Here is a 24,881-nt window from a genome sequence, read left to right on the forward strand (position 1 = left end):
TCCCCTTAGTTTATTTTCTAGTTTATGCTTAGTTCTCTTCTCTCTCTCCCTCTCACTTTCTTTAGTTTTGTTCTTTATTTTTTGCTTTAATCACTTTTGTAATAGCTTTTTATTTCAATTAATGCAAGCACTCTTTTATTTTTATTCAGCCTTTTATGCTTATGATTTATGCAATTGAGTTGTAATTTTTAAAGTTATAATTCTAGGCTTAGATCTAGGTGACAAGATCACGAACCGTAGAGCATCTCTTTTTTTCAAGTTCAATTTTTTTTTTTTTCAAGATTTGTTTTCTCAAGGCCTAGAAATTTCAGATTTGATTCATTCCAGATTTGGTTATTAGCGTTGGCAATGTCTCAAACCACCCAAGCTTTCAAGTTCAAGCATTGATTCAGGTAGGTAAGCTTCTTCAATAGTCTTCTCGCCCCCCTCTCATTCCCTCTTCTGACTACCCTTTCTTTCTTAATTTAGGATTTTAATTTCAGTCATTACATTATTGCTTTCCCTTTCCCCTAATGTTCATGGCTAGTGTATGTGTTGGTTTTGCCCCTCCTAGCCATAGAACCATCATTTTATTGTTTTTTATTTTAATTGCCTCCCTTTCCCTAAAGTCAAGTAGAGTAACCCTTGTAAGAATGACTCTCTGATCAAATAGGGAAGCTCATATTATGATACATCCCTCGGGCTAAGTAGAAAAACCTACTTGTGAGCCTCTCTCTAGCTTTATCCCCTTTCTTTTACTTTATTTTTATTTCAGCATTTTTTTTCCTTCATTGCTTTTTAATTGCGTGGGTTGTTTATTTTCAGTTATTTATTTATTTAATTTTAATTACGTGGCTTGCATATTTAAATTTTTAAATGACGAATGGTTAAGACGTTATTTTAGATACATATGTTTAGGACGGTCATGGTTTTAAGTATCTCCGATACCGATACGATACCCTCCGATACGTATCTTAAATTTAGTCGGCCGATACGATACACACCGATACGATACATTGAATTTTTTAAATCATTTCGTATCGATATATATCCTACAATACATACCGATACACCACTAATACACATCGATACGATACGACATGCCTCGATACGACTCTATGAAAAATATAAAATTGAGGTAAAATGTACGTTTCGGTATGTATTGGTACGTATCGGTGAGTATCGGTATGTATCGGTATGTATCGATCGGTACGTATCGGTATATATCAGCACGTATCTGTAAGTATCGATATATATATATATATCGATACGTATCGGCGCTACAGTCATATAATGGCCAATATGGGTAATTTTTCAGAAAAAAATGATTTTTTGAAGGGTTTTTGTTCCAAAGTTGTTGTCAGCCATATTTCTCTCTAACTAAAGTGGAAATCAAGGTTGGGAACAAGGATTTTACATTTATGGGACAACTACAGACCTTGAATTCTTAGTACGATACCCTCAATTTAGTGTTTATGCATAATACATGTTATCAATAGCTTTTTTTAACAAATTCTTTATGCAAAAGTGTTTAAAAAAATGTTTCCTATCTATTTATGTGTGTATCTTTAGTGTATCTTAGTGTATCTCCGATACGATACGATACCCTTCGATACGTATCTTAATTTTGACTGACCGATACGGCGACCGATACCGATACTTTAATCCTTGAGGACGGTAGTTAGAATTAGATCACAACCATTAATCGGTTCACTTTCGCATTATTAAAAGAAGCCAAAAATAAAGTGGCTGCTCTCCCTGTGTTCGACCCGTAGCTACACTGATCCGTACGCTTGCGGTTACATTTTAAATCCTACCAATTATCAACTAGCCCAACAATCTCCCCCTAGACAATATGAGAACTAAAGTTTGCTCACCCTCACCAATCTCCCAAGCTCCCTGGTACTTATCGTCTCTTGGTGGTGACACCTCACCAATCTCCCAGGAGGATCCGATACACTTGTCGTTTTCTTAGAAATCACAATAAGTAGGAAGAACAGAGGGAGTTTAGAAGAAAAAAGACATGAGAATCTAGGTCAAACAAAAGAAAGAACACAACCGCATATTTGCAGCACAAGAACTTAAATAAATTTATTCATAACCAATGTAAGAATCGAGAGCTTACAGACCTAAACAAAATTAATCCTAATCATATCTTGAATAAATAAATAAAATAAAATAAACTTAAAACTAACTAGGACTCTTATTCCTATCATTAGCTAACTATAATAAAAATTAATAAATAAACTTCAAATTACAAATAACCCAAAAGACTTAATAGGTCGCTATTAATATCGATCTAGCCTTGCAACTGCATTAGTTCCTGCTATTAAAAGGACTCGACCCTTTCGAGTCAAGTCACGAGCCCAGGATCCCTTATAGTAATCTCGATGCTGGGGTAGCACATATCTCGAGGAAAACAGTCAAACTATAACTCCATGAGTGGGAAGATTAAATAGCTCAAAGTTGGAAAGAATTGTTGCCATCGAGACATGTCCGTCAATGGGTGAGGCAACATCAAGAATGTTCAACCTCCTTGTTTCACCTTGATAAATTTTTGTGCACCATCGTAGAGAATACCAGCTTACATTGCCATATTCACCCTAAAAGAACATCACAATGCACTAAGGGGCTAACTAGGCAAGGCACCAGGTAAGGCGCCCTAAATTTGAAGATCAACTCGTGCAACTACATCAGCCTCTTCTGTAGCATTAGGCCCAAAACCTCGCATATATATTTTCATAAAAAGATATTTCCACGGCAGATTAAATGCTCAAACTAGATCTATGGAGATGAGGTTGGCTTCTGCTCCAATGTCAACAAATGTATGGACTGCCATCAAATAAGACTAGCTGAGTTAGCTTCACCTTGTCAACAAACCATAATTTATGTCATCATCTAGATCGGGAGGATAATGTGCCATGTCATCCTTGCTAACCTAACCACAATTGCCAACAGCTTCTCAACCATAAAGAACAAGTCCTTGTGGAGACACTTGATGCCAAAGTAACTTTTCTTGCTACAACTGTGACGCAATGTTCTTCAACCACTCATTACACTTAGAGACCTCTAGCTTCTCTTTTGTTCAACTTTCTAAGGATCAATTTTCCTTCCTTTAGTCTTGGGTGTAGACCTATAAGCTGAAGAATCTTCAATGTCCTTCAAGTAGTAGTATTTTTCTTCGGCTGCCTTGGCATATGCATTTGTAATCATAGGACCTAATCCCAGGCAGGATCTGGAATTATGGCTGAATAGGGAGATCTTCAAGTACTTCACTAATCAAGGCTCATATGAACCACAAAAGCTGGTCGAATGAAGGCTATGATGGTCTCAAGAAACCCTCCAAAGATGGCTGTAACCAGGCCCTTGTACTGGCAGCAACAGGCAAGAGAAAACTTATCCTGAAATTAATGATTTTAGGACTTAATGGGGAGAACACCTGTAGCTGGAGAAGGAGGCCTCAGCTGGTCTGAAAAAGTGGGTCAAGTACTCCTATTGTGGCCCTTGTCAAACCCTTAAAATGGGCCCGGGAATCTGATCTCAGGTCTGGTAGATCTGAAGGTAGGTTCCCAATTAGGAAACTTTAGGAGAAAAATTGCTGAAGCCACCACAGGCCTCCAAAGGCCAAACCCTCTTTTTAAGTGGTCCATTAGGGCCCCTTGATCACCTCCTAAAAGTGCTTCAGAAACAAGTTTCAGATCTGGGAGATCTGGTACTCAAACTAGAAAAGGAAACTTGGGGAAAGAGCCGAGTTCGATCCATAGTTCTGGGCAGTACTTCAGTCTGATCTGTTGAATGCTCTTCAGGTCTTCACCAAACTTGCAATGATCTCCCAATCACTCACAAACAAAGTAAAGAGACAGAAAATAAAGAAAATAGAAAAGAAGAATAGACTTGGGGCAAGCCAATGGCGCCACGTTAAGTTGCACTATTAACCAACATGGTCACAGGTTCAAAACTTGGAAACAGCCTATTCTATGAAGCAAGGGGTAAGGCTGCATGCACTTGCCCCTCCCAACCTGCAATTAGTGGGGAGGCCTCGTACACTGGGTTGCTCTCTTTTTTTTTTCTTTTTTTTCTTTTTTAGAAAATGAGAATCGATGGGGGTTGAGAAGGGGGAGGAATAAGCGATAGGTTTGGGCATCTCAGCCATGGTTTAAAGTATCGGTACCAATTGTACCCTATTGGCCAATACGTATCTGTATCGGCCCTTACCGATACAATATATGGAATTTTTCAAAATTCTTTCGCATCAATACGTATCCTACAATACACACGATACGATACACACCAATATGTACCGATACTCTATGAAAAATATAAAATCGAGGTGAAATGTACTTTTCGGTATGTATCGTGCTACGGTCATATAATGGCCAAGTGGATCATTTTTCAAGAAAAAAAAATTTTAGGGGTTTCTGTTCCAAAGTTGCTGCTAGTCATTTTTCTCTCTAACTAAAGTGGAAATTAAAGTTTAGAACAAGGATTTTACATTTATGGGACAACTACAAACCTTGGATTCTTAGTGCGATACTCTCAATTTAGTGTTTATGCATAATACATGTTATATATAGTGTTTCTTAACTATTTTTTTATGCATAAGTGTATAAAAAGGTGTTTCCTATCCATTTATGTGCATATCTTTAGCGTATCTCCGATACGATACCCTCCGATATGTATCTCAATCTTGGCCGACCGATAAGGCAACTAATACCGATACTTTAATCCTTGATCTCACCCCTCAGGTTTCAGCTAGCTCAGCCATGAATTTAACTCAATTTTTAAAAACTTCCAAGTCTGTCCTCATCATTAAATCGATGGGCTTTAAATAGCCTTCCATTGCTTACAAAGATAAGGAAACTAACCTAAGAATAGAAACGAATTGACTTTCTTAACAACAAACTACTTGTTAATCAAGCAAACATAAAAATAGAAACTAATCAACTAATTTATTCTTTGCCTAACAAGAGGATCTAAAAAAAGAAACTAAACTAAGGCAATAAAATTAGAAACAAAACTTCCAAGCTGTAGCTGTCAATGTAAATAGAATCTTGGGCTTCTAGAAGTTGCTGCTGGTCAGGATCGATGGGGGCTTGCTGTGGCCTTCTAGAAGTCCCCATATGGGACAAAATACAGCAGAAAATCAGGGCTTCCAAGCTGGTTCGATGGTCTGAAGAGAAGAACCAGAATAGGTACAGAACTAGCCTGGTTCTTTGGCTGGCTTGATCCATCTACATCAATTTGGCACATCACACTTATCTAAAATCTCTATTAGCAAGCACTAATTGGATCTTTGTATTCAGCCCACTTATATATCTCAATTACCGTTGTTGATCTGTCTCCTAGAGTATGCATTTGAAGACTGTTAGAGTGTATGTGTCGGTTGAAGGTCTATAGGTGTCCATAGATCTTTATACCATGGGATGGTATTTGTTTCAAGGTTATCTTTGTTAGTTAGATGTAGATTCCTATTGTGTTTAGGATAGTTGTTAGCTAAGTTAGAGTTAGTTTCCTTTTCCTTCTATGATTGTAATCAGCAATATTATAAATAAGATGGGCTGCTAGGATAGACTTAACTTACCTATCGCACAAGCCTTCCTCCTCCAATTTCTTTGTCCCATTCTCAATTCTCTTCTTCACAGTTCTGGTTTAACTTTCTTTACAAGGTATCAGAGCTATAAGGAGGAAGAAGATAAAAAGAATTAGACTGACTTTTTTTTTTTTATTTCTTCTTCTAGGTTATTAAAAAAAAAAAAAAGGTTCTTATCAGGTATCGTTACTGCTACTGCTGTTGTCATTGAAGAGTTCACTGCTGTTGGAATCGATTGCTAAAGATTCCAATTGCTTTTCTTTGCGGTCTATTGATGGTGTCAATTTTCTTCTGAAGTTGATTTTTGGAGAAATAGTCAACTGCATCTAGTTTGTTGCAAGGTTTGTAATTTGTAGTTTGTCCTCTGCTGGCCGAGAAGATTTATGCTGATTCTTCGACTTGGTTCTGTTTGCTGCTGCCGTCTGTCATTGTTTCGTCTTAACTCGTTCAATCTATTATTCGATTTACCAAACCTAAGGTAGAGGACAAAAGTTGCTGATTTTCTGTTATCAGATGCTACTGGTATTTTGTTCGAATGTTTGCTGCTATTATTCTTCTTTGGTTCTAGAAAGGGACAGACGCTGTTGGAGTTGAAGGTTGAAGGCTGGACTTCAAAGTTCAAACCCCAAATCAACTGGGTTTCTACTGGTTGGTTGCATGAGGACTGTGGAGACAATACTCACAATATCTTCCTTTATTTGTGTTCTCTTTTCTTCATTGATTGTCACAAAGTGAATAATTTTCTTTTATGTTTTTTTCCCCAAAATACCCTTCCACTTAAAGTCCATCCAAGGTCTCCACTTTTTGTGGTCTTTATCCTTGCCTTTTCAGCCCCTATTTTTTCCCCATACTTTTATCTTTAATTACTTCATACCCTTTATTATCATCCCTTCCAAATCTACCCCTAGGCTACAATTCTTAATTCCACAGACATGTCCTCTCTCTTGTACCTACAAATTTAACTCTTGGAAAATGTGATTTTTTACAAGTTTACATTACCTGTTGCTTACTAAGTACTTCCTTGGAGATTCTAGTTATTTACTGGAATGCCATTACTTCCTTAATCGGGTTATGTACCTTGATTTACCTTGATTTAAGTACAGGGTTGCCATTGCTATTGCACATAGACATATTCTAATGCCATTTGTGGGCCCATAACACCTAATTTTGGGTCTTAGAGCTCTAGACTGCATCAATTTGGGGTGCCACATTTTTTTTAAGATGGGTACTTGCATGGAGTGATAGTTTAATTGCTATTATTGGAGGATATTGGTTGTGGCTGCTCTTGGTTGGACGTTTGTTTTATTTGATCCTCATCTGTCATAACATGGTGGTTGGAGATTTTGGAATTATTTGTCCACGTGTAATGCTACACGAGCGGAGGAGATTGAAGATTATTATCAGTTTTATCTACTCAACTCAAGTCATCAATAAATGGAGTTACTGTCTGCTCAAGATTATTTTAGTTGAAGATTGATTTATTGATATCTAATCGTTTGCGTCCTCAGCAACAATTTTATCTTTTGAAGATGGTTATATTAAGCGACCTGATGATGTTTGGTATATTCAGCAACCTAATGTTGTTTGATCCCCGGCAAACTGACGTTACCTATTTATCAGATGAATTTTATAAGACCTTTGTCAGGGGAAACCTCTGTTTGAGGCTCATAGGGTTTTTGATGTAGCTATTTAATGTACGATTCGATCACAAGTAGGATCTTTAGTAAATTCAATAAAAATCAGATTCAGGGACGGATAGTATGAACAAAACAGAAATAAGAGAATAAATGGAAGAATGGGGTTGGGGAATAGGTTGAGTCGAGCATCTCACTCTTCCCTAGGGCATCTCACCCAAGTTGTCTCTCACAACACTGCATCTCACAGTTCTCTAGCCTAAAGCTTTCTTTTTTTTCTTTTCATTCAATCAAATTCGTATTCAATGTTGTAGCCCCTTACAAACTTATATAGAATACTCAAAACTGATTCAAACACTAAAAAGGAAAGGCCTAACTCAATCCTTAACTAATTGGAAAACCTAAACTGACTAGAAACTGAAATAACAAAGAAAATAGACTCAAAATAGGACTCTAATTAAACTAATGAATTAAATCCAGTTTTCCTACTTTCTACCCATATTTTAGGCCCATTAAAGTGGTCCATTACAAAAAAAACCTATGGGATCAAAGGTCCAACACATACATAGCCCAACCCAAGGCTTATTTCTAATAAAATACGCTCATTAAGTGACTTATCTACATCACTATTGAGTGCTACAGTTTTAGTGCAATGCCTTCTGTGGGAAGGTCTTTTGATGTAGCTATTGGATGCTACATTTTTGTTGGAGTGCCTTTTTTGGGAATGGATTTTGGTGTTTTTGTTTGTTGCTAATGGTTTTTCTTGGTCTATTCAACATAGCAAGATGTTGATGTTGATGTTGATGTGTTTCAGTTGATATTGTTGTTGCCTACTAGCTTCATGATAGTTGATCATTGTTCTATCTGTGCTTGTTGGAGTTATTGTTGGTCCAAGCTAGAGCTTTCTTTTGCTATATGTATACTCCAGCTTGAGGGGGAATGCTAAGAGTGTAAGATTCGGTTGAAGGTCTATAGGTGTCCTAGATCTTTATACCATGGGATGGTATTTGCTTCAAGGTTATCTTTGTCAGTAGATGTTGATTCCTATTATTTTTAGGATAATGGTTAACTAAGTTAGAATTAGTTTCATTTTCCTTCTATGATTGTAATCAGTAATATCATAAATAAGATTGGTTGCTGGTGGTAAACTTAACTTACCTATCGCATAAGCCTTCCTCCCCCAATTTCTTTATCTCTCTCTCAATTCTCTTCTTCACAAGTTCTTACTTAATTTTCTTTAAAAAGACACTTGTGGAATTCCATTGTGTAGGTATCCACATCTTTACTACCTTGATAAAAATTGGCCATCATGTGGAAGAGCACCTTAGCAAAATTAGGAAGAATGAATTTCTCATTTAGCATTTTCTTCATGACCTCCCAACTTGTGACATGTCCATGTCTCTTGATGAGTCTCGACTATAGCACAACATCCCAGCACAAACATACATATTCAATGAATTTTGTGAGGATAAGCTTGCACTTCTTATCATTTGAAAAGGAATAAAGCAAAAATCCTCTCGACCTTAGTCAACCAGTCAAGAAAATCCTCATATCCCTTCTTGTCATCACACTCTTAAACGTCAACCTAAATCGCATAATCCCTATCTAAGAATTTTTGTGTGATGTTCTAGGTAATAATTGGCTCTGGTGGTGGTCCCAGAGGTGTATCCATAAGCCAAGAGTACCAAACTAGAAAGCTGATGCAAGTGGACATTCCTGCTTGGTCTCTTTTGTTGATATTTAAGCTCTCCAAAATTAAATGCACCTTAAAAGTGAGAGCTGCTATGACTGTTGATTCTTCTGGACATCGGGCTCTGGAATGTGCCATGTGTTGGTCAAGTTTTGCTTTAGTCTTTTGTTGATTCTCAATGACTTCTCAATATAGTTTGTGTCGCTCAGGGTTAGTGACATGAGAGGATCCTCATGGTAAGATTCGGCTTTGATACTAATTAATGCAACTTGGGCTCCAAAACCTCAATTAGGGTGACTTCCCAATATAGTTTGTGCAGCTCAGGGTTAATGACGTGAGAGGATCCTCATGGTAAGATTCGGATTTGATACTAATTAATGCAATTTGGGCTCCAAAACCTCAATTAGGGTCGCTATGGGCCTACGAGTGACAAATAACTTAGTTTGAGTTAGGGTTTTAAGTATCGGTGCGTATCGTATCGTATCGACTGATACGTATGCGTAGCGGCCCTTACCGATACGATACACACCAATATGATACATGCATGGTTTTAAGTATCTCCGATACCGATACGATACCCTCCGATACGTATCTTAAATTTAGCCGACCGATACGATACACACCGATACGATACATAAAATTTTTAAATCCTTTCGTATCGATATATATTCCCTACAATACATATCGATATGCATCAATATACCACCAATACACATCGATACGATACGATATGCCTCGATACGACTCTATGGAAAATATAAATTTGAGATAAAATGTACGTTTCGGTATGTATTGGTACGTATCGGTGAGTATCGGTATGTATCGATCAGTACGTATCGGTATATATCGGCATGTATCGGTGAGTATTGATATATATCGGTACGTATCGGTGAGCAACGATACATATCGATGAGTATCGGTATGTACCGATACAGTGCGCTACGGTCATATAATGGCCAAGATGGGTAATTTTTCAGAAAAACACGATTTTTTGAAGGGTTTTTGTTCCAAAGTTGCTGTCAGCCATATTTCTCTGATTAAAGTGAAAATCAATGTTGGGAACAAGGGTTTTACATTTATGGGACAACTACAAACCTTGAATTCTTAGTACGATACCCTCAATTTAGTGTTTATGCATAATACATGTTATCAATAGCTTTTTTTAACAAATTCTTTATGCAAAAGTGTTTAAAAAATTGTTTCCTATCCATTTATGTGTGTATCTTTAGCGTATCTTAGTGTATCTCCGATACGATACGATACCCTCCGATACGTATCTTAATTTTGATTAACCGATACGGCGACCGATACCGATACTTTAATCCTTGGATACATGGAATTTTTAAAACCCTTTCGTATCGATATTTATCCTCCGATACACCACCGATACGAAACTCACCGATATGCACCGATACATACCGATACTCTATGAAAAAAATAAAATCAAATGAAATGTACGTTTCGGTATGTATCAGTATGTATCGGTCAATATATACCGATACGGTACAATACAGTGCGCTACAATCATATAATGGCCAAGTTGGGTCATTTTTCAAAAAAACACGATTTTTTGAGGGGTTTTTGTTCCAAAGTTGCTGCCAACCATATTTCTCTCTAACTAAAGTGAAAATCAAGGTTGGGAACAAGGATTTTACATTTATGGGACTACTACAAACCTTGAATTCTTAGTGCAATACCCTCAATTTAGTGTTTATGCATAATACATGTTATCAATAGCTTTTTTTAACAAAATTTTTATGCAAAAGTGTATAAAAAAGTGTTTCCTATTCATTTATGTGTGCATCTTTAGCGTATCTCCGATACGATACAATACCCTCCGATACGTATCTTAATTTTGGCCAACTAATACGGCGACCGATACCGATACTTTAATCCTTGGTTTGAGTTAGTAGTGGCAGTTTGGAAAATATTAGTAGTTTAAGACCCTTTCGGAAACCAAACAGAAATTATGACTGAATTGTAAATAAGTTTAAAGGGGAAGGACAAATCTGGTATTTAGAAAAGTCTAAGGAATAAAATTGAACAAAGTAGAAAATAAAGGGATATTAAGTAATCAATGACAATTTTATCTTTAATTGTAATTTTCCAGACTTGTCTTCTAGCTTCTGTTAGGACAAGACCGTGGTAAATCCAACCTAGATATAGGTGAGAGATCTAACCCAAATCAGGCCCAATCAACATGAAATTCTAGGAAGGACCTCGATACCCCCAACTAATGCAGGACATAGTTGTCACGGCGGCAAGGCGAACCAAGGCGGTGGAGGGGTTGTCTAAGCGTTTAGGCGAGAAGGCGCACGCCTTGAGGCGAACAAGGCGACCAATTGCTATTTTTTATTTTCCCTATTTTCTAACATTATTTAGTAAGCTATATATACCTTGTATCATAAAAAATCAAGATTAAGCAACATCAAGTCATTAAAAATCAACATTTAGCCATATTAAATCTTAAAAAAATTAACATTAAGTCATATTAAGTTATAAAAAATCAAAATTTAGAGAAATGCTATGGTTCTATAATAAGTTTGACTGGTCAAATGATATTATTTTTACATGAGACTTTTTGTATCAGTTATAATATAAAACCAGCTTTCCAACAAATCTAAGATTACTTAAATCTGAGTTGTAATGAAAAAGTTATGTTCCGGTCAAACTTATTTTTAAATGCGCGAATGCTGTTAAAATCGCCTGAATGAAAATAATTTTATGGATATCAAAACAAAAAATTATTTTACCGGACTTTTGGTTTTTAGCAATGTTTTAACATGATAGAATTTATAAAATTTTCATAATTGAGAAAAACTCCAGCATTTAAAAGTTGAAAATCGCCCCTATAACCAAAATCCAGTTTTTCTTCTTGGACTAGGTGGTTGACTTTTTATCCTTTTGGAATTTGATTTTTAAACTATTTTTATTGGATTCAAATAGGGGGTATTTGCTTATTTATGAATAATATCTTAAGTAAATATCAAAGCATTTACTTAAATGATATTTGGCATAAATAAGTGCCAAAACACAAGGCGGCATGCAGTGCAATAAGGCGACTGTCACCTAGGCCCTAGGCAAACCGCCTGGACGCCTAAGCGACGCCTTGGCAACGTCTTGACAACTATGATGCAGGAGTAGGTTACAAGAAGCTAACCCCCACAATTTATAAACTCCAAACAATACAAATAGATAGATCTTAGACAAAAGACAAAGCTAGAAGATAACCCTTACACGTAAGTAAACATCCCACAAGAAGAAATCCCAAAAACAAGCAATCGGCCAGGAGAGAGAAAATCTCCTGCCCAAGGTAATACAAAGAAGGGGGCGGCTTCAGCTAGGGAGCTCAGAATGGGCTCCAACTTGGATCGAAGGCAATCCCTAGTGAGGGGGGAAAACCTAAAAATTTGAGAAGCTACGAGGGTTGCCGTGGTGGATTTTATCAGGTATAAAAATAGTGAAGCTTTCAACATTTAGTGTATATTCTAGTCTAAAGTCATGATATTTGATTTTACCATTCTTTTTTTCTGATATGACCAACTAACTGCATGCAGTTTTCATCTTTAGTGCGACAGTGGTTGGTATGGAACAGATTGCATTATCCCATCTGTATTATCATCTGTACGAGAGTGGCCTCGATGGCTTCGGCCAGCCACAGTTGATGAGATACTTGTTTTCTTGATTCCAGACCTAGGAGAGAGAAACCCTTGTGAATCGATTCTGGTTCTGGAAAGCTTGGACAGATCTGAAGTTCTGAATCCTTACGGCAGCAGTAAACATAAACGGCAGCAAATAACAGAGAAAATAGAAGAAATAACAAAGAAGAATTAAGGGAAAGTGGGAGAGGAAATGGCTATCTCAGCCTGGGCTTCTCACCCATAGTTATCCCAACTGCTCTAAGCAAATAGTTGGAAACTTCTTTATTCAAATCTGAAATTATGAGTACGTATAATGATGTAGGAGTAGGTAACAAGAAACTAAAACCCACAAGTATAACCCCAAGTACACAAACAATTCCCCAACAATGAACTTAAAAATATGAGATTAAAACCCAGGCGAATGACAAGGAGAATATCCAACAAATACATCCAGAAGTATAACCTAAAAACAGTAGCAAAACCCAACCCAAAACTAACCCAAAAGAGAGGAGAGGGAAACCTACAATGGGGAGAGAGAGAGAGAGAGAGAGTGGGCCGGCTGGCTGTGTGTGGCTCCAATGGAGCTGCACTTCTGGTCGATTGGAGGTCCTTGATGGCAACAAAAACCTATAAATTTGAGAAGATTCCGACGGCTGGAGTTGAAGATATGAAGGTTCTTGATTTTCAGCCCTAGGAGAGAAACTAAGAAAACCTTCAAGAACAGCAACTGAATGCTTCCAACAGTGAACAGGGAAAGATCGAATGGTCCTTATGAGGCCTGGAATACCCTGATTGAAGACCTGGCTGAACAAAGTACAGAAGAGAGAGAGAGGAGATCGATCTCTCTCCTATCCCCACTAGGAATGCTGATCGCTTCTGAGTTCTGGAGCTTCTGGGCGAAATTAGTAGAGTAATAGTAGCAGCAATAAACAGAGAATTAAAAGTGATCGAATGCAAGAATAAAGGGGCAAAGAACAAAGATAAAGTGGGGGAGGAGTGGTTGTCTCGGCCAGGGCTTCTCACCCACAGTTATCTCGGTTGTTCTAACAGTTTGATTGCAATATTATTTTATTCAAATCTGTAATTATAAGTAAATAGGCTCCTCTATTTATAGAGGGCAGAATAGCAATCAAACTACAACTATGAGCTAATTTCCAAATAGGACTAGACACTCCTAATACAACTAGGACTTCAAATAGAACTAGGACTAGACTTTATAACTCCAACATGGAGTATGACTAACTAACTAATAGTCCATATAGGACTTTACAACCAACCAATGGCCTAATGGGCCTTTATTGAATTAAATAACAACTAATTAAGCTAATAAATTAAATCCCATTTTCCTATCTTCTATCCATTAAAGTGGTCCATTGCAAAGAAAACCCATGGGATCAAAGGCCTAACACATACATAACCCAACCCAAGGCTTATTTGCAATAAAATAAGCCCATTAAGTGACTTATTTACCTCAACATAGGCTCTTCTATTAAAGAGGGCAGAATAGCAATCCTATCATAACTAGGAGTTAGTTTCCAAATAGGACTAGACACTCCTAGCAGAACTTGGACTCATAATAGGAATAGGACTATAAATCCAACATGGAATACGAGCTAACTAGTCATTCACTAATAGGGAAACATAAACTGACTCAAACTGAAATAACAAAGGAAATAGACTCAAAACAGGACTCTAACTAACTAATGAATTAAATCTCGTTTTCCTACTTTCTACCCATGTTTTAGGCCCATTAAAGTGGCACATTACATAGAAAACCCATGGGATCAAAGGCCCAACACATACATAGCCCAACTTAAGGCTTATTTGCAATAATATAAGCCCATTAAGTGACTTATCTGCATCACCCACCGTCTTGAAATCAATAGTTAACAGTCCCAAACAAAGTTCCAGAAATAAGTAAAAGTTTGTTAAAACCAAGCTGGCAAAATTGTCATTGACTATCACAAAGAAGGATTCAGTTCTCACACCTGGGAGATACTTATGGCTCCAATTTTTTCAGGCTGAATCGCCCATAGGTAGTGATCTATAACCCAGATTTTGAGAGAGGAAGAAGAAGTACAAAGCGATCGAACTTTGTCTTGCTGGTTCGAACTGTCTCTAGAAAAAAACAAAACAAAAACAAAACAAAAACAAAAACAAAAAAACAAAACAAAACAAAACAAAGCGAGGGATCTTAGAAGAGATCAGACTTGGAAATCTGGGTCGAAGAGAGGAAAGAACACAGCCACGAATGTGCAGTGCAAGAACTCAAACAAATTCATTCACAATCAATCTGAGAATCAAGAGTTATATAGAGACAAACAAAACTTAATCCTAAGTATATCCTGACACCAAAAAATTGAAACTAACTAGGACTTTTACTCATCGTTGGCTCACTCCAATAAAAATAAATAAATAAAATTCAAATCACAAAGATACCATAAATAATTAAATAGGTCCCCTATTGAGGTCTGTTAATGTAGTACTGAATTAGGGAGTTAAAACAGTACTAGGACAGAATCGAAAACAGAGAGACACGTCAGCACGTTTAGGATAAAATTCATATATCAAAATCAAACAATCGGATTGACCTGAAAAGCTGGTATAGTTCTCATTTTAAAGGTGACACACTTTGCTGAAAATTCCAGATTGATACAATGGGTGGATCTGGAATTCTGGAATTAGGAAGGATTCCTAGTATGGAAGGAAAGGGACAAAAATGTCCAGTTAAAATTCTGATGAATAAACAGATTGCAGTTTCTTAAACCCAGTTCAGAATCGATGTTATACTATTAAAGCAGAAGCAAGATGTCATCAGAAAAAATAGGTATCAAATCCAGCATTCAATAGCTTTAAACAAATCTTGTATGCCTAGCCTCTACCAATACTATAGGCTGGTTAAAGTGAAAACGCATGGGATCAAAGGCTCAACACATACATAACCCGACCCAAAGCTCATTTCCAATAAAATAAGCCCATTTATAAGATTTATCTGTCTGCATCATCAGTCCAGCCTTGCAACTGCATCACCTTTCCTCTCTTTTCATTTGAATAAAAATAATTAGTTCCTACATTCCATGTTTATCGTTATTACTTTACACCAATACTAAATGACAAACACCTCATCCCCCACTTCTACGATATAATTAGTTTCCACATCCACTTTTAGGGTTTACAATGAGTAGTATGGGAAACAAAAGGCTAGTAAGGCGCAAGACAAATTCAAGTTCATTAAGTTAAAACATAACCTACAGTCAAGGGCCCTAAAGGGACACCCTAGATGTCCTTAAGGAGTGCAATGTATCAGAAGAGAGATTTTCTCTAGGTGTGGCACACTCAACCTATAAGCTGAAAAACATTTCTTTGGGTAATTCCAAATTGGGATCCAATGGAAGTCAGACTATCTTGACCATACACCCACACAGAAATTGTCTTAGTCTCTTAGTGTGTGGGGTGTCTTAGGCACCGTTTGACAACGTTCCGTTTCTCCCGTTTTTGCATTTTCTTGTTCCCAAAAAACGGATAAAAAACCTAAAAAGCATTTGATAAAGTTGTTCCATTTCACCCGTTTCTAGAAACATAAATCAAAACTTATGCCTATTTATAATTCTAGAAACGACTTTGACGAAACAAGTCAGACTTGTTTCGTTGTTTCTAGAAACGAATTTGAGAAAAAAAAAGGATGTTGTGTCCAATAAATCTCTCAACCATTTAAACCTAAAAAGAGGCAACCGAAGCCTCTCTCCCTTTTGGGCATCCGATGATACTATTGGGTTTTTTAGTGGCATCATGTCTGCAAAAAACGTTTCGAAAAACAGGTTTATCAAACACCAAAAAATCTGTTTTTGTTTCCGGAAACGTGAAAAGCCGTTTCTGCTATTTCTAGACATAAAAACAACAGAAACGTTATCAAACGGTGATTTAGTTTTAGAGCCTAGGCATCACCTCAATATTTACAAGCCAAATTTTGGCTTGTGGCCTAGTGTGCTCAGCCCCATCTCTTCTCTTACACTTTGAACATTGTGCTGATTACTTGTCTATGTTATCCCACAAAAACTAAGCTTGTTCCTTTGATTCACTTAAGTTTTTAACATGGTTGGTAATTCATTTGGTGTAAAACAAGTAATAAAAAATTGCAAGCAAATAAAACCTAATTAAAGAGCATGTATTGCAGTTTATTTGTTCTGATAAATATGTATCACATGTGTTATATACAGTTGTTTTATTGCTTTTCATAACATACAAAGAAAGAACAAATACAGAGAATTTATTTGGCTGGGAAATCACCAAGCCAAACTAATAGCTTGTAACAAGGTGCTCCCCCTAGGCTAGAGCCACCAAAAGCCCAACCCCAACCACCTGCACATAGGCAACACCTTGACAATGCTGAGTCATAAATTCAATCACCTAAGGAAAATCAGTAAGAAACCCCCTCTCATAAAAATTTTGCATTGTTGGGAAAATCAAGAGTAAGATGAAGAAATCTCAAAATGAAATCTAAGACTGTCAACACCATTACCATGCAGGAGTGAACAATTCAATGACGGAATATGCAGTGATAAAAAAGAATTTACATAAAATAGAAGTAAGTACCAGCTTCTTCTCCAGTGCACCGGTCTTCTTGAGTTGCTCTGCAGAAAAGTTCTTCAGCTCCTCCATTCCTTGCATCAACTATGCAAAGGCAATAGGAAATATGAAAACTTTGCAAATAGGAAAATGATATAACACAAAGTAAAATAAGAATCTTGGACAATTAATAGCCGTAATTACCTGAGCAATAACTGAATCAAGATGAGATGAATCAACTGAAATCTCTACACTCTTATCTGCTGAAAAAGATGGCCCGATTGAAGCCCCTCCAACCTCCATTTGCACATCATCAATCATAGAAGGACCAGAAACAGCTGCAGGAGAAACCCCAAGAGGGAAATCTGACTTTTTACGGTCAAGAGCTATTTGTTGCAGCTTCAGGTACACCTTTGCCTCCTCTTCATCCATAGTCTCCTCTTCATCCATAGTCCCTGTACCTCCCAGTGGCTGGCTACCACCTAAATTCCTGACAACCATACTGGGCTGATCTGACCAATTCAAATCCTGCACTGAGACTGATGGTCTATGATCTACTTCCATTTTTGTATCATGATTTGGAGCTGCTTTAAAAAGGGTTTTTACTTTGGGCAAAGGTAGTGAGATAGCAGTAGCATTAACTGGTGAAGACGAAAAGGAGTTTATCAAAGCTCTTGTCTGTGCATGGTCCAACTCAAACCAAAAATGGTACTGAGAGTAATAATTATCCATGATAATTTGGCTAAATTTCTCTTCCAGCAGGGGTTGGCAGTCCATCCGTACACGGATCCGAACCTTAGCGGAAAACAGCAGTTACAGCACACAATTAAAAAGCATAAACCTCACTCTGAACTAACCAAGTAAATCACAGATGCATCCATTAATCCCCAAAACAATAATGATTTGCAGAACAAAATTACCCATGTCATACCTGTGCAGGATAAGGAGTTCTATCAGAACCATCTTCAGTCCATCCGTATGAGTTGATATTCATTTGCCCAGGTCCTGCAGCCTCAAAAATACCATGCAATTTTCTATTACTGTAGTTGAATAGGAACAGTGGCAGGCCTTGTTCAATATTCCTCACATACGAAAAATGCATACTTGGTAAACCTGCCAAAAAGTTCCCAAATATTTCATTACATTAAGAACTCAAGCTATCCAATATGATAAATAAATTTACACGACTCAATTGGATACGAAAGTATACAGATTGCAGCTAAGACAAATTCCTAGACACTACATAGATAAGCTCCCACAAAGGAATGGAACTCGGAAATATTTCTAGCACAAATACAAAAACAAAACGTGTAACCAAGAAGGTCACAAACCCTAATGCAAAGATTCAGATTCCAACTGGAAGGTTCAAACAGTATAAGGGGAAAAAATCAACTGTGGATGAACAGAAAAGAAAATTTTGAGAAGCTGATACAAAATTGAAAACTAACCAAAGATCTGCTTTGTAAGGCATTCCTTCATGGTATTGCTTTTGCAGCCAAATATAACCCCTCCAAGATTCTCTTTTCTCAAATTTCGTGCAATTGCACTGCTCTTTGTTGTAGCAAACGAAGATGGAGTTCTGTCCTCCAATGTGAATGCATGTGATTTTCTTCCAGCCCCCATTCTGTTGCTCTTCAAGAAGTTAATTGATCACTGTGGAATAATACTGACAACAAAGAAGGAGACACAAATAACAATCTTCCAGAGACAAAGCACACGCATTATGACAAGAAAAATCCATTTCTAATCGACCCTAATTGCAGTCCTATTCACACAAGCTACAGTCAACATATTTAGAAGTTCAAATTTTTACTTAAAAGGAAGCAGGATTGTCAGCCAAAACTCATGAAAGACAGTAACATGATCAACTTAAATATAATAAGCAGAATAATCAGAATCCCTTTTGTTCGGAAAATCAGGAAACAAGCACCTAGAATACGATAACCAATAAGTATTATTTAAGAACACACAACTAAGTGAGAGTCCATTGTTGTTATTTTCCCTCAATCAGGAAACATATTATCCCTGTAAAGGGGATTTAATTCCACATAATAGGCCGAATATACTTTAAAGTCCAAGCAAAACAACGCTATACAGAACCCTAACATCCGAATCCATTAAACTTCAATTATTAACCGAATAGAAGTCCCACCATCCATTAAACTTCAGTTATCCATGGAAAATAAGTCTAATCTTCCCAATATCTGGAAATCTGAGTAGGAGATTTCAACTCTGGTCGCTATTAACCGTTTCAGAAAATTTTTGAAGGAGCACAATCATTTCTGTCCAACCAGCACACTACAGCGGCAAAGAATTGCCAAACTAACACACTCCCAACCACCAAATGCATAAGCAATCCTGTCCGGCAACACTCAAACTTAAACCAAAAGGTAAGAGCAAAAGTTCAAATGGCAGTTCTCCTGTTAAACCCACGTAAACCCTAAACTTCCATGGACATTCAACGAAGAAACCCCCAGAAAAAACCTCAACTCACACATTACAAAACCATTACGACACAACTACAATAACAACATTTCCGTCGCAATGAACATAATGCAGACACCAAAATGCATCCAAGAAAGTGAACAGAGAAGGAAAATGACATTGAAACAGTGATCAAGAAACTCACTCGCAGACAATTCTCAGCACGAACTTAATCCGATGAACAGATTAAGAAGATTTCTCATATCAACTATTTCTCACCGCTTGGGTTGCCGATAGACGAAGAGAGAGGGATTAGGGTTTCGTGCGATTTCAAATGAAGTTTAGAGAGAGAGAGAAGGGGAAAACGAAGGCAAGCATGGCACTGGTGGAAGACAAGACCACTAGTAGCACTGGCTAGTAGTACGAAGAGAACGGAGAACGGGGAAAGCAAGCGCGTGTGCCATTTATTATTTATAATCAACTCCAGAAAGAAACTCCCGCTTTTGTAACCGCAAAGAAGTGGGGATAATGATGTTTCGTATGGTCCCGATTCACAGGGATTTAAATCTTGGGTGTCGGCTGGATCACGATTGTACCCCTGACCCGATATGGATAGCCAATCCAAGATCGGCCGAGTATCGATTCATACCAATACAATTCGGTCAATCTAATACCAATACTTAAAACCTTATTCCGAGACTCGAGTCCCTACTCCCAAATCTTTTTGAAAATGACTATCGTGTACAATCTCAATCTTTGTGAATGGTGAACAATTAACTACATGGAGTACTGCACAAGAGGATAACCACAACCCATTCGATGATCCAAACTAAAGCTACCTTCTATGAGTGAAATTCTCATGACTCATGGCATGGTTTAATCCTAAAGCATTTTGAGCTCATATTGGTACTAGTGACCAACGTCGAATCAGGCTAATCAGATTACAGCTGCCCAATATGTTTCACTCATTACAACCCCAACTTGCAGTGGGGGTTCTAACACAAGCTCTAGATTCCATTATTCGTTGTTATTCTTTTAAGAGAAAGGTTCTCTGAGTCGATGGGATAGAGTATGTTAGCACCTCTGAGTTTGTTTCTCTCATTTTCTTGTAAAATAATTTTGCTAACCTCCAATGTATATTACTGTTTTGATACCCTCATTGATGCGTTCCTCCATGTCACTTGTTTAGAGAATTATTTCCCTTCTTTTCATAATTTTGTGCCCAACATATGGTGAATCAAAATATTTCCTAAACAGTAGAAAATGAAATACATGTGATTCATTGAGAGACATCTTTTGGCTCACAATGCATGATATGACCTATAATTAAAAAGGCTATTCCATGTCAAACTTTTTTTCCTATTTTGTTTTATTTTTATTTTCATCTTGTTGGGTCTTGTTGGGTCCTCCAATTATTGAGAGGCCAAACAAGCATCCATTTTACCATAAATGCAAAAACAATAAGGGTAATTTACAATGGCACCCCCTGGAGAATGCCAGTATTATAGGAACAGTCTCTTTCTTTCACCAAATTAGACATAGGCCCCCTACCATCAGTCAGTGTTACAAAATATACCTTAAATGCTGACATTAGTTGAGTTATTTTTTTTAAATACCAAAATACCCTCATAATAGCTAAAATACCAAATATGTCCTTATCATTCTTCTTCTTCTTCCCCAAATCAAATAACCAAGGCAACAAGAGAGAGACAAGCAACGGCGACGAGCTGAGCCGTCCCTCTGGAAATGGAAATTGGAGAGGAACCTATCGAGGTAGTTGACGGCAAGAACGGTTGTGAGGGGGCAAAAGGCATAATGCGATAACCCTCAGCATCCATTCTACCACTTCTCGATGAGCAGAGGACAGAACAGGATCGATGTTGAGATAGGCTTGTTGTTCTTTGGAGAAAAGAGAAACAAGCTCATCGTCTTCCCAAAATAGTTTTTGTTCCAATAACAGAAGAGGGAGTAAACAAGATCTGTTGATGTTGTTAGAGGTGAGAGTGAACAAAAAAAAGATAAAATTGGGAAACTCAGGCCAGAACTCTAGAGAAGATGGATCATTCTCTAATAAGGACTTCTGAGCATGTCCACAAACACACGGCTAAGCGTAGGCACTCGCATCTGTTGCTCATGGGCTCTTCTCCTCTTCAGCAGAGGTTCCAACCACGAAATAACCGATGATGCCACAGCCCACGAATCATTGGAGCTGTCGCAGCTGAAGTTCGCATCAATGACGCCATTTGGGCGATCAGGAATTGATTCGTATTTACGTTTATGGGCGGACCCACGGTGGTCTGAGTTCAACCCCACGATGAGTTCATAGCAATCATCCACCTTACTCTATGATTACAATTAATTAAAAAAACAAAATTTTGATCAGAACATTATAAATGGGAGCGATGTTCGCTATCCAACTTGGAAAGTTATTAAAACAGAGAAGGAATTTTATAGACCTTTCTGATCTTGAGCACACCCATGAGCTGGTTTTGGTATTCGACTAGATTATCGGGCTCAATCTGATCGATAACGTTCAGCATTGTCGTAGCAGCCAATACAGAAGAAAGATAACGAACAAACCTCGAATCTATGATGGGAACCCAAACGCAGATGAACCCTACTCCATCTACAACAATCGTCACCTGTCCAAGGAGAGAGCGGTGAAGATGAAGGTGTGGAGAAGGGTTAGGGTAAAATGAGATTGACATTATGTGTTTTTGATGAAAGGGTAGAATTGTCAATTAAAATCCTCACTTAACAGAGACTGACGGTAGGGGGTCTGAGTCTTATTTGGTGAAAGAGAAGGGGTGTTTCTATAATACTGGCATTCTTCAGGGGTGATGCTGTAAATTACCTAAAAAATAATGATGAAAGAGAACGAGTGTGGAAAAAAGAGGGAAGAGATGCATTTTGTCTTTAGGCCTTCAGAATCCCATCATTTTGGTGTTGAGCTATAAAATATTGGATGAGTTTCCCTTCGGCTATGATGAAGAAACAATTGTAGATATAAGTATCAATCAAATCCAATTAAAATGATTAAATTAAATAATTTGTATTATTATTTTATATGTGATATGTTGTCCCAAGGTTATATACCTTTAAATATTCATAAATAGGGACAGAATTAAACATTTTATTTCATATGGTTATCAATTTGTATATTTTTGAATTGTGATTTGAGAATTAAACATTTTATTTCAATAAATCATTTGATTAAAAAAAATAAAAAATAAAAATGGATCATTTGAGAATCTTGCATAGACTACCTGGAGTTGTTTTAAGTAATCAATAAGATTCTGTATTTTTTTAATCTTTATACCTGAGAGATTCTTATTGATGCAGTTGCACCTTATGTATTTTGATCTACTAAAGGTTGATGCTTATACAGATGAGCATGAGTAGCATATGGTCTTGCTACTGGCCAGGGATACTAAGAGGACGCCTATGGGAACTCAAGGAAGTCTACTTGACTCTGGAAGTGCTAGTTGAAATCTCCTTTGTCCACAACCCCGTTTTCATTGTTTAAGTTTCTCTCATTTCGCTCACTGCTACTACGGGGAATCTCTTTTGTTTTTTTTTTCCCCCCTTTGGCTACCAAGATGTTTCAGTTCGCCAAGTTGTCTCTTGCCTGCCATGGATTCAGTAGCATTCAAAAGGTTGACCTATTCGGGAATCTCCAGATCTTGCTTATTTTCAACACCCAAAAGCATTTTGTCTCTTACTACGCCCTTCTCACCTCTTGGTGCCCACGTATTCACCGTAAGCCTTTCCACATTTGAACCTTGCCATTAACTTAGAGCTATGCCATCCTAAGAAGCTAGTAGATGGAAGGATCTTATCAATCATGAATGATAATTCATGGATATATCAATACATTAGATTCCCAAATACGGTAAATATCTTGAGAGAAGTATGATTGAACTGAACTTCCAAGCTAAGTGGCAATTTTGTTAAGGAATTTACAAATATATTTAAATATTGTTATTTATTTAATCATTATGTTTGAAAAGGTTTTTCAAAATTTGTATGTCCAATTAGCGGTAGAGGTTCTTTGATAGTTGTTTCGATGGGCTACGGCTTTTTACGGTGTACATATTCCATAATTGTAATCCTGTTATATAATATTGTTAAGTAAAGGAGTTTAAGATAACTATTTCATTCACTTTAATTGGGTTTTTTGTTATTACCATTCATAGGTGTAGTTATTAGTACTTACGTAACCACTTAAAACTGGGACTTTTATGGTTATTACCATTCATAGGTATAGTTATTGGTAAATAATTACGTAACCACTTAGAACTGAGACTTTTAGGTAATTACTATTATTTAAACACATTGAGTTTGATTATTATAAGGAAACCTTAATTGGTTCCCCAATAGGACCATTTCACTTGGTATGTGATCCCTTCAGCAAATTAGGACTCTCATTCTATAAATAAAGAGTTTGGGTTGTGGGTAAGACATGCTATTAGGACCCTCTCTCCCTCATCATCCTACAATTTATCTTCTTTGATATTAGGTTTTGAACGTTTATGTGTAAAGATCAATGCCATTGCTCGAATTTTCCATCAATTATTATACATAAGAACTCGCTCGTTTGCAAAAAAGATGCCTATTCAAGTGTCATATTCCTTTAGAAGTACTACTGTTGGTGCAAGTAGGTAACTTTAAAACTCTAGCTTTGGCTTTTTATCAAATGTGCTAACGTATGAGAGGTGGGTCGTAGTTAAAATTTCTGAATCCACAAGATCTAACCCTCCAATTCAACTAAGAAATGGTATTCCAAACCTTCAGTAGGGGGCTGAAATCAATAATGACATTCACTATTTCAACAGTCCAACCATAGCTTCAAGTCACATTGGATGAGATATTTTCTCTTTATCATGGTGACGGAAAATTTTATCCTAAAGCATTAACAACGAGAAAAACAATAGCATCTTAGGCTCCGTTTGGTATCGTTCCAAAAAAACGTTTCTGGAGTTTTTTCGTTCTATTGGAACGAAAAAACGGAATCTTCTGTTTGGTGCACTTATGGTCCGTTTCTGTTTTTTTTGAACAAAAAGTGAAAAAAAAAACTGAAAAAACAAATTGGACGGAACTCAAAAAAAAAAAACGTTTTTTTCCGTCTTCCCAGTTTCGTTCCATTTTAAAAAAAAAAAAAAAAAATTTCTCGATAAAAATCTGAAATTTTGAAACACCATTTTTTCGTTTAAAAACTGTGTTTTGACACAGAAACTGAAAATTTTGTTTTTGACACGAAACGGCGTTTCTGGAATAGAAACGATACCAAACGGGCTCTTAGTATTATCAGTGAGGGGAAAGGTCACATAGGCACCTCGTTCCATTTCTAATTCAGG

General features: G+C 37.1%; 1 protein-coding gene across 3 annotated transcripts in view; it reads right to left on the reverse strand.

The window, feature by feature from the left end:
- LOC122064653 (kelch-like protein 36) overlaps positions 1 to 20,005 on the reverse strand; it is a 44,968-nt gene extending 24,963 nt beyond the window's left edge. The window contains exons 1-5 of one of the 3 annotated variants that reach the window (XM_042628409.1): positions 19,730 to 19,997; positions 18,549 to 18,724; positions 18,032 to 18,213; positions 17,305 to 17,895; positions 17,128 to 17,205 (exon numbers count right to left, since the gene is read on the reverse strand). In XM_042628409.1, coding sequence (XP_042484343.1) covers positions 17,128 to 17,205; positions 17,305 to 17,895; positions 18,032 to 18,213; positions 18,549 to 18,723 — 1,026 coding nt within the window. In that variant the 5' untranslated portion in view covers position 18,724; positions 19,730 to 19,997. Of the gene's footprint in view, positions 1 to 17,127; positions 17,206 to 17,304; positions 17,896 to 18,031; positions 18,214 to 18,548; positions 18,767 to 19,729 lie in introns of all 3 variants that reach the window. The other 2 variants (XM_042628408.1, XM_042628410.1) reach the window with 2 other exon arrangements.
- Between the last annotated feature and the right edge of the window lie 4,876 nt (positions 20,006 to 24,881).

The sequence above is a fragment of the Macadamia integrifolia genome, unplaced genomic scaffold (assembly GCF_013358625.1).
Source record: "Macadamia integrifolia cultivar HAES 741 unplaced genomic scaffold, SCU_Mint_v3 scaffold1703, whole genome shotgun sequence".
In the NCBI taxonomy this organism is placed as follows: domain Eukaryota; kingdom Viridiplantae; phylum Streptophyta; class Magnoliopsida; order Proteales; family Proteaceae; genus Macadamia; species Macadamia integrifolia.